The sequence below is a fragment of the Ixodes scapularis genome, unplaced genomic scaffold (genome assembly GCF_016920785.2).
Source record: "Ixodes scapularis isolate PalLabHiFi unplaced genomic scaffold, ASM1692078v2 PGA_scaffold2__306_contigs__length_199485367, whole genome shotgun sequence".
Taxonomy (NCBI): Eukaryota; Metazoa; Arthropoda; class Arachnida; order Ixodida; family Ixodidae; genus Ixodes; species Ixodes scapularis.
In genome coordinates, this window is record NW_024609857.1 from 172,728,974 (window position 1) to 172,744,653 (window position 15,680).

Genomic DNA, 15,680 nt, shown 5'->3' on the forward strand with positions numbered 1-15,680 from the left:
GGACACATTTCGTTTCTTGTGCATTAATAAGACAGGTAGGAAACGCCAGAAAGCTAAGGTGGAGTGGTGTAGTGGTTAGCACACCCGACCGGACATTGGGAGGCCTAGAGTTCAAATCCTGGCTCCGCCAATTTTTGGCTTTCGGCGGGTTCCTGAAAACTTGGATTCTTTAATTCATTGGATTAAGTACGGTTCATTCATCTGCACATATTTGTTTATATCCCCCTCGGAGACCACGTACGATGACGTGAAGTGCCCGTGTTGTATATTCAATAACGTGGCTCTTGATTCTCGCAGATGATGATGATACCGTGTCTCTAAAAAACAAAAAAGCTCATAAACAAAGAATACTACATGTACACGGGGCGAGACAAACAGTGGGAGGATTTCTGGAGCACAACGGAGCACGTACCACGTGACACTAAGCGTCGTACCGCGTTCCACGCGGCGGCGTGTGTTTCCAGAACACCTCCGATTGGACACATTTCGTTTCTTGTGCATTAATAAGACAGGTAGGAAACGCCAGAAAGCTAAGGTGGAGTGGTGTAGTGGTTAGCACACCCGACCGGACATTGGGAGGCCCAGAGTTCAAATCCTGGCTCCGCCAATTTTTGGCTTTCGGCGGGTTCCTGAAAACTTGGATTCTTTAATTCATTGGATTAAGTACGGTTCATTCATCTGCACATATTCGTTTATATCCCCCTCGGAGACCACGTACGATGACGTGAAGTGCCCGTGTTGTATATTCAATAACGTTGCTCTTGATTCTCGCAGATGATGATGATACCGTGTCTCTAAAAAAAAAAAAAAAAAAAAAAAAAAAAGCTCATAAACAAAGAATATTGGTGTGGAGGAAGAAGAAGACGCCGTTCCGAGTGGACGTGTTTTCATGTTCTCCGCCGAAAGTTCCAAATCGGCTTCTGGCCGAGTTATTCCGTCCACATCTGAGTCTTCATCTGCCAACAGTATGGATGCGTACCGTGTTCTGATGCCCCGTTTGCCTTCAGGTAACGTCGTTCTCAATTCTCTGTTCCTTCACGCGGACATGGCTGCCCGACCATATCGTGCCCCGGATTTTAGAGATGCCATCTGTTCTATCATTGACCCAAAAGACATTATAAGTCTTGGACAATACCAGATGTCACACGTGTGGATGATCACGTGCACAAATGCTCTAGCAAAGGCCAAACTGGCCTCACGCGAGGAGCTTACCGTAAAAGGGAAGAGATGTCTCGTCATCGACCCCGAAACGAAAGACGTCAAGCTTAAGTTGATGTGGCTGCCGAGCCACATCGAGGATCGAAGAGTTGTGGAAGCGTTTCAACCGTACGGAAAGGTGATCTCCATCGAGCGAGAAAAATGGAGGGTCCCAGGGATGGAGACTATGGAAACCATGAATAGACACGTAACGCTGTCGCTAGCAGAGGGCGTGTCTTCCTCCAAGATTCCCTACCTGCTGATGGTCTTCGGATGTCAATGTTTCGTAATCCTGCCGGGTAGACTTCCGCTCTGTCTCCGGTGCAACAGGGTTGGCCATATTCGTCGCTTCTGTCGGATACCGCGATGCTCGGACTGCGGACGCTTCGGACATTCCCCAGAAGACTGCGTACTTACGTACGCAGATAAATTGAAGCAAGGAACAACTCGTGGGGAAGAAACATCGACGGAGCTCCTCATGGACGTCAGCGAAGTGGTTGAGCCCACGGGTGAGATCCCTCCTCCCGCTGATTATGAGGGCAAACCAGCTACTGACCAGCCACCTCCTGAGCCTGAAGTAGAAACACAAGAAGAGTCTGGCCAAAAGGTTCCACCTACCCCTGGCGTGTTGGTGTGCTCGGGTTCCTCCACGACGTGCGAAGTGTCACCTGACTTTCCGCCCCTGCCTCAGGTACCCGTAGACGAAAGCACCCTACCCACGACCGACAGCACAACTCATGACACGACTGACAACGCCTCCCGTGACACGACCCTTGAAAAACCAACCTTGACTGCACTTGAAGAACATGACGTGCAGGAAATACCATCCCAGAGCCTGGTTCACCAGGAACCACGCATGGATGACACGCCAGGTGACGGCTCATTTGCTCGATCAAAGCTCTTTGATCGAAAGCAGGTAGGCAAGCGCCAAAAGCCCTACACCAAGCATGGAACAGGTTCCACACCGTTTAAAAGCATCCCTCTGACCGATCATCCCCAACCATAGACTGTCATGAGTAGCCCCCTTCCACTTCGAGTGGCCACCCTAAATGTTAGAGGCTTAAAGTCTAAAAGAAAACAGCATCAACTTCTCCAGCTTCTACACCACCAACAGATAGACATCCTTGCTGTGCAGGAAACTAAGCTTTCAGAAGAGCATGAGACCGATGTTGCCTTGGAACCTTTCCTGGCTGATTTTGAAATCTGTGTAAGCCATGCTTGCGGCACCTGAGCAGGATGCTGTCTGTTCTTGAAGAAAGCTAGAGACTTTTCCTCCATTTCCCTGACCATCGATCAGGAGGGGCGCTTCATTTCCTGTGACTTAAAGTATGACGGCGAGGATTGGCGGTTTATGTGTGTGTATGCCCCTAATACAGTATCGGCGAGGAATGTGTTTTTTTCTTTCGTTGCTCATCATTTGGTAACAGACAGGAATATTATTCTTTTTGGAGATTTCAACTGTGTATGCAATATCCGAGATCGGGAGCAGCCGACGTCAAGGTATGATTCAAGTGCAACTGTGCTGGGATCAATCGTTGCAGACAACAATCTTGTAGACATTGGTGACCGCAAAAATGGAGACTTGCATTACACACACTTTCAAAATTCAGCACATGCTCGTCTTGACAGAATTTACGTTCGCGGAGAATTATTCGCTAAAATTAGTGATTATAATGTAAAACCTATTTTCTTTTCTGATCACTGTCTGGTGTCAACATGTATTGGGGAGAGAAAACTGTCATCTTTTCGCCCCCAATGGAAACTTTGGAAATTTAATGTCACACTCTTATCAGAGAAACGTTTCTCTATTCGCATTCCGGATATTCTCTCATCTGTGCTATGTCTCCCGATGCTTTCCATCTTTGCTAAGTGGGATATGTTTAAACAAGACGCAAAGAACTGGGCTATAGAGTATTCTAGTCTTCTTGCGTTTGAACGAAAGGAAGACCGACGAAGACTACTTAACACACTTACTACATTATATGAGCTCGAATCTTTGCGGCCAGGAACTTGCACAGAGGACATTAATATAACCAAAGCACAGCTACAGCGATATGATGCAGAGAAGTACAGAGGAGCAGTCATTCGTTCGCGATCGGAAAGGTTTCTGCTAAAGGAACCCCCTTCGCGGCGATCTTTAAATGACGAAAGACAGTACGCGCTATCAAAACAAATCCTAGCGATTGACCACGAGGACACTACCGTGTCTGATACCCCCGGCATCTTAGACGTCTTTCTTGAACATTACAACAACCTCTTCGGTAAAATAATATCAGCAGGAGACGAGAGAGGCGTAGAAGAGTTGCTTTCACTTTTACCAGTCTTATCAGAGGAAGAAAGAACTACGATAGACGGTGACCTAACATTAGAAGAAGTGCGAAATGCCATAAACGCACTACCCGCGAACAAGACACCTGGTCCTGATGGTCTGGGTGCAGAGTTCTATAAAACATTTATTGACTTATTAGCTCCAGTGCTGCTAGATGTATTCCGCGTCGGGGGGGTGAAGAAAAAATGCTTCCGCCTACCTTTTATTAAGGTCACACTGTCTTAATACCAAAGAGCAAAGACGAAGCAGTGTTGAGAAAAGCTGCAGGCTACAGACCAATATCATTATGTAACGTTGACTACAAAATATTTGCAAAATTACTAACCGAAAGAATTCACGTGGTAGCCCACAACTTAATTGGAGAACACCAGACTTGCGGAATACGGGAGAGAACGATTCAGACTAATGTGCACATTGCCAGGTCTGTACTCGACTGTGTGACTGAAGGCAATGACCAAGTTGCATTAGTACAAATCGATCTTTCAAAGGCTTTTGATAGAGTCAGCCATTCATTTTTGTTTCAAGTCCTTGCCCACCTCAATATTGGAGACACCATCCTCTCCGGCGTTAAATTATGTTATAAGGACTGCTCCACCAGGATCATAGTTAATAACACTCTCTCCGAACCGATTGCTATTAGGTCTTCAGTAAGACAAGGATGTCCTCTATCTCCACTTCTATTTGCCTTATACTTGGAACCGCTTTGCCTGAGCGTGCTGACAAACCTCAATATTCGTGGGTACCAATATTGTTTCTCCGAAGTGAAGTTGTTGGCTTATGCCGACGACGTTGCCTTTTTTTGTGCCGACAAAGACAGTGTAGAAGAAGCTCTACGCGTAACACAGAAATTTTGCACAGTCACCGGTGCGTCGGTCAATAATGATAAGTCCAGCGGATTTTGGCTAGGCATGTGGGGAACCACACCATCCAAATTTGCAGGGATCCACTGGAATCAGCCATCAATAAAATACCTTGGCGTACCCCTAGATCAGGCCAGGAACAGTGGGCCATATTGGGCATCAGTTGCCACAAACATTAAACGGAAAATAGGTGCCTGGAGGGTGCGAAACCTATCCATTTTTACTAAGGCTGCCGTGTGCAATATTTTCCTTACGTCTAAACTTATGTACGTGTTACAAGTCCTCCACTGTGCCCGCCCACGTATACAAGCGTTCCATCGACTTTTCGCGACTTTCATTTGGAGTTCCTCGTGGGAACGGATGAGACGAGTCAATTTATTCCTCCCCCTTGAGTGTGGAGGGTTGGGTCTTGCTCACTTATTTGTCCGTCAACTTGTATCTAGATTCTTCTTCTTTAGGAATATCAGACACCCGCTACTGGCCTCGCTAGTTCAGACGAAGCTTGCGCCGCATTTGCCCTTTTTGATTGTTTCAACGACGGATGACGTTTCGTGTGTTCTAAGAGGATTTTGGAAAGAAGTTGTAGACACGCTGTTGTTTTTAAATGTCCGGTTTTCTTTGGAATACTTGTTCAGTGTTTCTAGAAAATGTTTGTCTCAGGCCTTAGTTGAAAATTTTTTCACACTACCGATTTATAGATTAAGGTTTAAAGACAGCCCTGGACAGGATGTTTTGAAAAGAGTTGAAAAGATGTGTGTATCGCCTACTGCAAAAACATTTTTCTCTCAATTACACACTTCCACACTTCCGGTTAAAGCGTGGCTACAGGAAAGAGGGTTTTTCGTTCCGTGGTCTATTAACTGTCGATTATGCAACAGACCGGAAACCATTGAGCACTGCTTCATATACTGTAATGACGCAGTGTATTTTTGGGACGTTCTCCAACGAACACTGAAAAAGGATATCGACTTCACCGACCACAGTATACGATTTCTCCCCGTTGAACAACATGAAGTTGTCCCTTACGATTTATTTATGCTTCTTGGGCTGCATAGTTTGTGGAAGTGCCGGATGGTCGACGGAAATGCCGAACAGCCCCGTGCAACCAGATCACTTTTCATTGAAGAGGTAGCGAAAGTGCGGAGTGTGTACGAGGCCCGCCCACCGGTGCCAGATTGGTTTAGCCTCTTTGACGCGTGCCTAAACCTACCGCACTTTTAGATTGTGTAAATATGTAAATATAGCTGTTTAAGCGTTGGGTGAATGGTAAATTCTAGCCAATGTAACCTTTTACTTTGTACAGAACTACTAAAGATGTGTGTTTGTCGCCCCACGTGATTCACGTGCGCGTGTGTGAGATTCTGGTGACTGGTGGCCTGTGCCTGTGCTCCATTGGTTAGCGTGTGTGGGTGGGACTCTACGTGCCATGGCGTGTGAGGTGGACTGTGACTTTTGGACCTTTTGTGCTGTTTGTGTGTGTACTGTTGGACTTGGCTGAATAGCTATTAGTAAATTTCCATTTATTAAAAAAAAAAAAAAAAAGAGGTGGAGTGGTGTAGTGGTTAGCACACCCGACCGGACATTGGGAGGCCCAGAGTTCAAATCCTGGCTCCGCCAATTTTTGGCTTTCGGCGGGTTCCTGAAAACTTGGATTCTTTAATTCATTGGATTAAGTACGGTTCATTCATCTGCACATATTCGTATATATCCCCCTCGGAGACCACGTACGATGACGTGAAGTGCCCGTGTTGTATATTCAATAACGTGGCTCTTGATTCTCGCAGATGATGATGATACCGTGTCTCTAAAAAAAAAAAAAAGAAAAGCTCATAAACAAAGAATACTACATGTACACGGGGCGAGACAAACAGTGGGAGGATTTCTGGAGCACAAGCGAGCACGTACCACGTGACACTAAGCGTCGTACCGCGTTCCACGCGGCGGCGTGTGTTTCCAGAACACCTCCGATTGGACGCATTTCGTTTCTTGTGCATTAATAAGACAGGTAGGAAACGCCAGAAAGCTAAGGTGGAGTGGTGTAGGATTCCATTTTCGAACGCCGAAGCGAGCGAACGTGGCATCATGAGCTCCCGTGGAGCGGTTTCAGCGGCCCTCGCCGGCCGCGGTAACAGGGCTGAAGACAACACCCAGGACTACAACGTCATCCTGCCTCCTTTGCCAACAGGGTCAGTGGTCTTAAACACCGTTTTTCTTCATGCGGACGTGAAGGGGCGGCCGTACCGCGTCGAGGACTTTCGCGACGCGCTGATTCGTCTGGCTTTGCTTCCCGAGGTCTTGGCCCTCGGGGCTTACCAGATGAATCACAAGTGGGCAGTAACGTTTAAGAACGACGAAGGCAAAAAGAAAATGCTGGCAACGCCGGAGCTGACAGTTAAAGGTCGCCGATGCATCGTTATTGACCCCAGCCACCAGGACGTTCGCGTCAAACTTCATTGGCTGCTCTTTAGCGTCGCCGACGGTGATGTTAGAGAGGCCCTGGCGCCGGACGGCAAGGTCATCGAAGTGGCCAGAGAAAAGTGGCGTGTCGACGGCTGCCAGAGCGTCGGCACCATGACGCGCACGGCGGTACTTCGGCTGAAGGCGGGCATCACCTGCGACGACATCCCGCACCAGTTGCGGGTGGGCGGAGAGCTAGCTCTCGTCGTCGTGCCTGGAAGAGCTCCGCTTTGTCTTCGGTGCCAGCGGACGGGGCACATCCGCAAGGAGTGTCGCGTCCCACGATGCAACGTCTGCCGTCGTTTCGGCCACGAGGGCGCTCACTGCGTCCGAACGTATGCGGCGGCTGCTGCGCCTGTGGGGGGCCTGGAGAAATCCGAGCTCCTTATGGACGAAGACGACGCCGAGGAGGCTGCCGCGGGTTCTACAGACAAAAGAAGCCCTGTAGCGAACGCTCTCCCCGCGGCTAAGAACGTGGCGGAGACGAACACGAGTGATGCGTCGCCAAGTGCTGGCGAGACGGAGCACGCTGGGCAGCAGGATATGGTGGCGACGGAAGCGCCTACACCGTCCGGTGTGGAGGACATCAACTCCAATGAAGTCAACGGGCAGCCGGCAGTCGACGTCCCCATGAACGACGCAGAGAAAACGGCGAAAAGGACGCGGGAGGAAAACGTCGCAGGCCCCAAGGATTCGGAGCAGGAAGAGCCTCCGTCAAAGGCGGGCCCTCTCTGGATGCGGCGGTCCACAGTCAATGCGAATGCAACTGTGGACGACAAGGAGACAGCCAAGCCACCCCCGTGATAGCATGCGCCGGAGTTTGACGGAGGCCTCGGAGTCTGTGCAAGCAAAGTGCAGTAGCCAACATCGCGCTTGGCGGAACAGATGGACGCACGACCCGAGGTAAGCACCATGGGGTCCCTCTCCCTCTGAATGGCGGTGTCGTTAGAAGCTCCTTTACGTGTCGCCACGATCAACGTCCGTGGGCTTGCGGCGAGACGCCGGCAATATCAACTTAACCGACTATTAGCCGAGAACGAGATAGACATCGTGGCCGTGCAGGAAACGAAGATCGAAAGCCTAGAGCAGACGGACCGCATGGTGCAACCGTTTCGAACTCTTTTCAATGTTTGTGTCTCACACGCTGTTGGAACTTCCGGCGATTGCTGTTTGTTTTTCCGCCGGTCTCTAGGCGTCGTTGAGACGGCCATGGCTTCGTGTGCGTCTGGCCGTTTTGTGTTCTGCGATTTTTCTTTTTCAGGTATAGACTGGCGCGTTATTTGTGTTTATGCTCCGACTAACGAGCGTGAACGTAGACAAACTTTTGAGGGACTGAGTGAGTTCCTTAGGAGTGAAAGAGTTCTTATTTTTCTCGGAGATTTCAATTGCGTCTGCGCACCAGAGGATCGTGCTAACGCAACCCGGGTTCGCGACTCAAGTGCTCTTTATTTGAATGACATTGTCGCTGAAAATGCGTTAGAGGACGTCGCAAACGACACCGCCAAAAGTAGCGTTCATTTAACGCACTTTCAGGGCCTTAGTCAAGCTCGACTGGACAGGGCTTACGTTTCGCTTAGTCTTGTCCCGCTGTGCGACAACTACTCCGTTCAACCTGTTTCTTTCAGCGATCATGCGTTAGTTATGTTCACCCTCGGTAAAAAATTAAAAAAGACAAGATGGGAATGGTCGCTTTGGAAAATGAACATTAGCCTCATGAAGGATGACGTTTTTAAATCTAACATAGATGATTTATTTAGGAAATTTTTCGAAGACGAGAGGACAATGTGGGGTGCTAGGTGGAAACTTTTCAAAGAAGAGGTAAAAATTAACGCAATTGAAAGGAGCACCAGCCTTAACTATCAAAAACAGAAGAAGGAAAAAGAGCTACGACGCCAATTGAATTTCTTTTTGATCGAAGAAAGCGCCAAACCGGGTGAGTTTGTACAAGAGATAAGGGATATCAAGAACCAACTTGAAGTGATCGACTGTGAAAGATACAGAGGGGCTATTGTACGTGCGCGATCCCAGAGGCTATGGTTGGGCGAAAGACCTTCGAAGCGAGCACTGAGCGACGAGAAAAGGTATGCGCAACGAAACGAAATAAAAGAAATTTGCTACGGAAATACGATAACTCGCGATAAGAAAACGATCGAGCGAGCGTTCGTTGAATATTTTAACGATTTGATGGGTCACAGCCTGGCAAGAGATAACGGTTTTGACACCGAGTTTTTGTCGCTTATGCCCACGCTTGAAGAGAATGTTCGAGAAAGTTTAGAATCGCCGATCAGCGTCCGCGAGCTTGAAGATGCCATAGACGAATTAACTGCCGGAAAAACGCCCGGGCCGGATGGTCTCAGTGCCGAATTTTATAAAACAGTTAAGAGGGAGGCAGCGGACGCTTTGTACGAGGTAGTCACAGAAGCGTATCCCATAAATAAGTTACCGCCATCCTTTTTGAAAAGCCATGTTGTCCTCATTCCTAAGGTCGATGACCCTGTAAAACAATTGTCTGTTTCCTCTTATAGGCCAATAAGTTTGACTAATGTCGACTACAAAATTTACACAAAAGTCCTGGCTAGACGTTTGCAAAATGTTATAAAACACCTTGTGGGACCGCATCAGACCTGCGGTATTAAAGGCCGCACCATTTTAACTAACATACATATTGTAAGGAGCATTCTAGAATATTGTGATGCCTCTGACAGACGAGTTGCTATGTTGCAGCTAGACCTGGAGAAAGCATTCGATCGTGTGTCGCATGAGGTTCTTTTTCTTAATTTGGAGCATGCTAATGTAGGGTCTGTGATATTAGACGGTTTAAAAATGGTGTACGCAAACTGTTCGATGTCCATCATTGTAAATAAGAACGTCAGTGAAAGTGTGCAGGTTCGATCTTCTGTAAGACAGGGATGTCCACTGTCTCCCTTGCTGTTTGCAATTTACTTGGAACCATTTTGTTTAAAACTGATTAACAATGATAGTATACATGGTTTTAGGTTACACTCTTGCGAAGTAAAAGTGCTTTCTTATGCAGACGACGTTGCTGTTTTTTGTGGAGACCAAGACAGCGTTCGTGAGGTAATCAGCACTGCTTCCTCCTTCTGCAAGAAAACAGGTAGTGCTATCAACTGGGGCAAAAGCGTAGGTCTCTGGCACGGTAATTGGGCTACCGCACCCGGTAACTTTGTGAATGTTCAGTGGACAAATTTACCTGCGAAGTACCTCGGGGTGCCACTCCAGCACTACCGCGATAGCAAGCAACTATGGAGTGAAGAGACGGAGAAGGTTAAGACTAAAGCGGAGAGCTGGAGGGGTAGGGACTTCTCCATATTTGCACGCGCTACCGTTTGTAATTTATTTTTAACTGCGAAAATTTGGTACACCTTGCAAGTGCTGTGTATGCCGCGCCTCAACATGCAAAGACTGCACAGAGTTTTCGCTGTTTTCATCTGGAATTCGAGCTGGGAGCGTTCTGCTCGTACCAATTTGTTCCGATCTGTTGGTAATGGTGGTCTAGGATTGTCCCATTTGTTTCTAAGACAAACTGTGTCTAGGTTCATGTTTTTACGCGATCAGAAAGATTCATTTTTGCGTACTGTTATGCAAGTGCGACTGCAGTATGCACTCCCTGAGTTTGTGGTGTCATCTAGTAGTCAAATGCGATCCAGTGTACAAGGTTATTTGCGTGAAGTTGTGCTTTCTTTCAGAATACTCAAGGTGCGCTTTTCCTTAGAGTATCTTAGTTCAGTTACCCGAAAACGATTGTATAAGGATTTAATAGATGTACTGTTGCCAATACCTCTCTATAGGTCATTATACTGTGAACGTCCAGGGCTAGATGTGCTTAAAAGGGTAAAGAAAATGCCAATCAAATCTTCGGTAAAATCTTTTTTCTTCAAATTGCACTGCGGCGTACTCCCTCTAAAGGCGTGGCTGGAACAGAAAGGTATATTTGTACCGTGGTCAGTGAATTGTATCCTCTGCGAAAAACCCGAGACGATAGAGCACGCATTTATTGAGTGTTGGGATGCCGTGTTTCATTGGGACATTCTTCAGCGCACACTGAAAAAAGATCTACCTATAACTGCGCACGGCATCCGCTTTTTGCCCCTGGAAAACGAGGGGGGAGTCCCTTACGATATGTTCATGCTCCTCGGCCTCCACAGTCTCTGGAGGACAAGAATGAGTGTTAATAATGCTGATGTTAATACCAAAACTGTAAGAGAAAATTTCATTGAAAGTGTGGCATATATTCGCGAGGTATACCGTGCACTCCCTGAACCCCCTGAATGGTTGCCAATACTGGATGAGTTGGTATGTTTAAAAAGGTTTTAATGTGCTGGCAACCGCCGCTAAGTGCTGATTCGCCCTCGAACAAACTGTACGTATGTGAATGACTGTGTGCTTTTTCATTTTGTCTTAACCGGAAATAAATAAAAAAAAAAAAAAGTGGAGTGGTGTAGTGGTTAGCACACCCGACCGGACATTGGGAGGCCCAGAGTTCAAATCCTGGCTCCGCCAATTTTTGGCTTTCGGCGGGTTCCTGAAAACTTGGATTCTTTAATTCATTGGATTAAGTACGGTTCATTCATCTGCACATATTCGTTTATATCCCCCTCGGAGACCACGTACGATGACGTGAAGTGCCCGTGTTGTATATTCAATAACGTGGCTCTTGATTCTCGCAGATGATAATGATACCGTGTCTCTAAAAAAAAAAAAAAAAAAAAGCTCATAAACAAAGAATACTACGTGTACACGGGGCGAGACAAACAGTGGGAGGATTTCTGGAGCACAAACGAGCACGTACCACGTGACACTAAGCGTCGTACCGCGTTCCACGCGGCGGCGTGTGTTTCCAGAACACCTCCGATTGGACACATTTCGTTTCTTGTGCATTAATAAGACAGGTAGGAAACGCCAGAAAGCTAAGGTGGAGTGGTGTAGTGGTTAGCACACCCGACCGCACATTGGGAGGCCCAGAGTTCAAATCCTGGCTTCGCCAATTTTTGGCTTTCGGCGGGTTCCTGAAAACTTGGATTCTTTAATTCATTGGATTAAGTACGGTTCATTCATCTGCACATATTCGTTTATATCCCCCTCGGAGACCACGTACGATGACGTGAAGTGCCCGTGTTGTATATTCAATAACGTGGCTCTTGATTCTCGCAGATGATGATGATACCGTGTCTCTAAAAAAAATAAAAAAAAAGCTCATAAACAAAGAATACTACATGTACACGGGGCGAGACAAACAGTGGGAGGATTTCTAGAGCACAAACGAGCACGTACCACGTGACACTAAGCGTCGTACCGCGTTCCACGCGGCGGCGTGTGTTTCCAGAACACCTCCGATTGGACACATTTCGTTTCTTGTGCATTAATAAGACAGGTAGGAAACGCCAGAAAGCTAAGGTGTAGTGGTGTAGTGGTTAGCACACCCGACCGGACATTGGGAGGCCCAGAGTTCAAATCCTGGCTCCGCCAATTTTTGGCTTTCGGCGGGTTCCTGAAAACTTGGATTCTTTAATTCATTGGATTAAGTACGGTTCATTCATCTGCACATATTCGTTTATATCCCCCTCGGAGACCACGTACGATGACGTGAAGTGCCCGTGTTGTATATTCAATAACGTGGCTCTTGATTCTCGCAGATGATGATGGTACCGTGTCTCTAAAAAAAAAAAAAACAAAGCTCATAAACAAAGAATACTACATGTACACGGGGCGAGACAAACAGTGGGAGGATTTCTGGAGCACAAACGAGCACGTACCACGTGACACTAAGCGTCGTACCGCGTTCCACGCGGCGGCGTGTGTTTCCAGAACACCTCCGATTGGACACATTTCGTTTCTTGTGCATTAATAAGACAGGTAGGAAACGCCAGAAAGCTAAGGGAGTGGTGTAGTGGTTAGCACACCCGACCGGACATTGGGAGGCCCAGAGTTCAAATCCTGGCTCCGCCAATTTTTGGCTTTCGGCGGGTTCCTGAAAACTTGGATTCTTTAATTCATTGGATTAAGTACGGTTCATTCATCTGCACATATTCGTTTATATATATATATATATATATGTAAACGTAATTTACAAGTACCAAGATTTGAAGACAGACTGAGGTGAATAAAAAATTTTAAATATAAAAACCAACTTTCCACCTTCCTGCAAGCGTTGTGGGCGTTTCTGTACATATTTATTTTCTAAAGTTAGACTGGGTTTTATATTTGAGAATTCCGCCCAAACCAGCAAACTTCCTCTTATTAAATAGTAGCAGCTAAGCCGTGCCTGTAAAGTAAAACAAAAACTATTGACTGGAGTAACTGAAATTATTTCATCTGAACTTCCCCTCAACATTTTCGCATCTTAAAAAAGAAAGTCATCCGTCAAAACAGCACAGTTTCTCTGAAAAAAGTATCTAAAACTCTCTTCAGAGTTTTTACAGCACGACACTCTTTTCGGCCCATACTCACGCTGCTCGATGTACCAGGTGCTGATTTGGATTCTCGCTGTCACGGCGAATTCCGTCGGGACGGCGGCAGCCCCAATCTACGAGTCATGGCCAGCGACGACCTTCTTTTCGTCAACTCATCGTCCCCTCGAGCCACCGGATTTTCCAGAAAAGTTTCTGTGTCATCTTGAAGACCGACAGATGGCCAGGCATCGAGGGACGTTTCCGGATCCGCTGCACCGTTGCCATAAAAGGGAGCTACTTCGCCTTCAGCCGCTGGGGCACGACACTCTTTTCGGCCCGTACTCACGCTGCTCCATGTACCAGGTTAGTTATTTAAATCATTCAAAATGTTGCCGAACGAGCAATGTAATGCTTCTCAAAGTGTTGTGCCCAATCGACAAACGTGTGCTCTGTAGATACATGCATTTTGCTGGCTCTTGGGTGATTGCTACATTGATGTCTTTGTGCTGTGAACTATCGTTTTCGTTTTTTGAGACCTTGTTGCTTTTGTCGGGTGACGTGGAGCTAAACCCCGGTCCCATGACTAAGGCACAGATTGAACAGCTTGGGAAAATTGAGACCATTTTGTTGGAATTGCAATCTGGTCAAATGACTGTTTTGGGAAAGTTAGCTGGTATTGAGGCAAAACAAGCTGATCTTGAGAGGAAGTTTGATACTATAAGCTTGAAAACTAATGATATTGAAAAACGTGTTTTGCAGATGGAAGGAAGTGGTAGGAAATTAGAAGCAAAATTAGATGATCTTGAAAACAGAAGCAAGAGGAAAAATTTGGTATTTTTCGGAGTTCCCGACAACTCTCGCAGTGAAACGTGGGAAGAATCGGAAAGGCTGATCACAAAAATCTGCAAAGACGTGTTATCGCTCGATGTTTTAATTGAAAGAGCCCACCGATTGGGGAAACACAAAGATGGGAAAAACAGACCAATTGTAGTCAACTTCCCGGGTTGGAAGGTCAAGGAGTCTGTGTTGCGAAGTGCTTTTAAATTCAAGAATACTTCATTCAGTATCTCCGAGGATTTTAGTCTTGCAGTCCAAGAAAAGAGGCGTCAACTTTGGAATTATGCGAAGGAGAAAAGGCAGAACAGAGAGAACAAGGTTCATTTAAACCACGATAAACTGGTTATCAATGGACAGACGTTTATCTGGGACAGCGAAACGAGACAACCTGTTTTATATCGGGCGCCTGGCCAACCAAGAGAACACGAATGACGGGTCGGAAAGCCTAAAGATGGCCCAAGCAATCATGAGGCTACAGCTACAAAACAGGCGCCTTCAGTACTATTGGTAAATTGCCGTAGCATCAAAAATAAAGTAGACGAGTTTGCACTTTTGTTGGAGACCCTTAAACCTGAAGTTGTTATGGGGACGGAGTCTTGGTTAGATGATACTGTTAGTGACGCTGAGGTATTTCCGGCGGGTTTTACAGTTTATCGCAAAGACAGACATCGGCACGGTGGGGGAGTTTTTCTACTAATTTCTAATAGATGGACTAGTCATGAACTGGTTTTCGAAAATGCTACCGAGTCTGTCTGGTGTCGGGTCTTTTTCCCAAGGGGAACTGCTCTCGTGTTCGGGACCTTCTACCGCCCCCCTGATAACAGTGAAACTTCAATTTGTTTGCTCTGTGACATGTTATCAATGATTCCTGACAGTGTTTTTCTAGGTGGTGATTTTAATCTGCCAGATTTTAACTGGTCTTCTGGAACAACAGAATGTATTGTTAAATCACGCGTTAACACTGTGTTTACAGAGGTATTGGGCACTTTCGGCTTCAATCAATATGTGCAGCAGCCGACGAGGTTGAACGCCATTCTAGACTTGGTCTTATGTAATGACCCTAATATTGTAGCTCAGGTCGGGGTGTATCCTGGAATAAGTGACCATAGTGTGGTTGTTGCAACGCTAAATGTATCTGGAGCACCCGAGAGGGCACAACTTCCACGCAAGGTATTCATGTATGAGAGAGGAAACTTTGACGCCATCGGCACTGAATTGGACAGCTATTTTTCAACATTTTTATGCTTAGCAGAATCGCACTGTCTAGAAGATCTGTGGAGCATCTTTCGTAATAAAATAACAAACTTAATCGACACTTTTGTACCATCGAGGATTATTCGACAAAAACGAAAATAAAAACCATGGTTTAATATTGAAATTCGTAAACTCGTAAGAAGAGCGCGGTGTGCATATAGAAGGGTTTCCAGAGATGGCTGTCCAATAAACCTGCAAAGGCTAAAGGAAATTAATTACACATTAAAGTTATCTATAAGAAAAGCAAAGAAGTTATTTTTCTCCCGGCTAAACGATGATCTTAAGCGAAATCCCAAAGTGTTCTGGAATTACGTTAAAACAAGTAGAAAAGATGAT

At 46.4% G+C, this 15,680-nt stretch overlaps 2 protein-coding genes and 1 non-coding gene across 3 annotated transcripts; all 3 read left to right on the forward strand.

The window, feature by feature from the left end:
- The first annotated feature begins 4,419 nt into the window (after positions 1-4,419).
- LOC115324712 lies at positions 4,420-5,607 on the forward strand. Its single transcript, XM_029985342.4, has one exon. The coding sequence runs from the start codon at positions 4,435-4,437 to the stop codon at positions 5,605-5,607; it is 1,173 nt and encodes a 390-aa protein (XP_029841202.3). The 5' UTR covers positions 4,420-4,434.
- Positions 5,608-11,775: 6,168 nt separating this feature from the next.
- Trnac-gca lies at positions 11,776-11,848 on the forward strand. The gene has a single exon. It is a non-coding gene; the product is annotated as a tRNA-Cys (tRNA).
- A 1,471-nt stretch (positions 11,849-13,319) lies between these two features.
- On the forward strand, positions 13,320-14,528 carry LOC115324711. The gene has a single exon (XM_029985340.4). The coding sequence runs from the start codon at positions 13,320-13,322 to the stop codon at positions 14,520-14,522; it is 1,203 nt and encodes a 400-aa protein (XP_029841200.2). The 3' UTR covers positions 14,523-14,528.
- The last annotated feature ends 1,152 nt before the right edge of the window (positions 14,529-15,680 follow it).

Excerpts from the sequence above, each read along its gene's own strand:
- LOC115324712 (XM_029985342.4), top strand. The coding sequence starts at position 4,435 with ATGTGGGGAACCACACCATCCAAATTTGCAGGGATCCACTGGAATCAG.
- LOC115324711 (XM_029985340.4), top strand. The coding sequence starts at position 13,320 with ATGTACCAGGTGCTGATTTGGATTCTCGCTGTCACGGCGAATTCCGTC.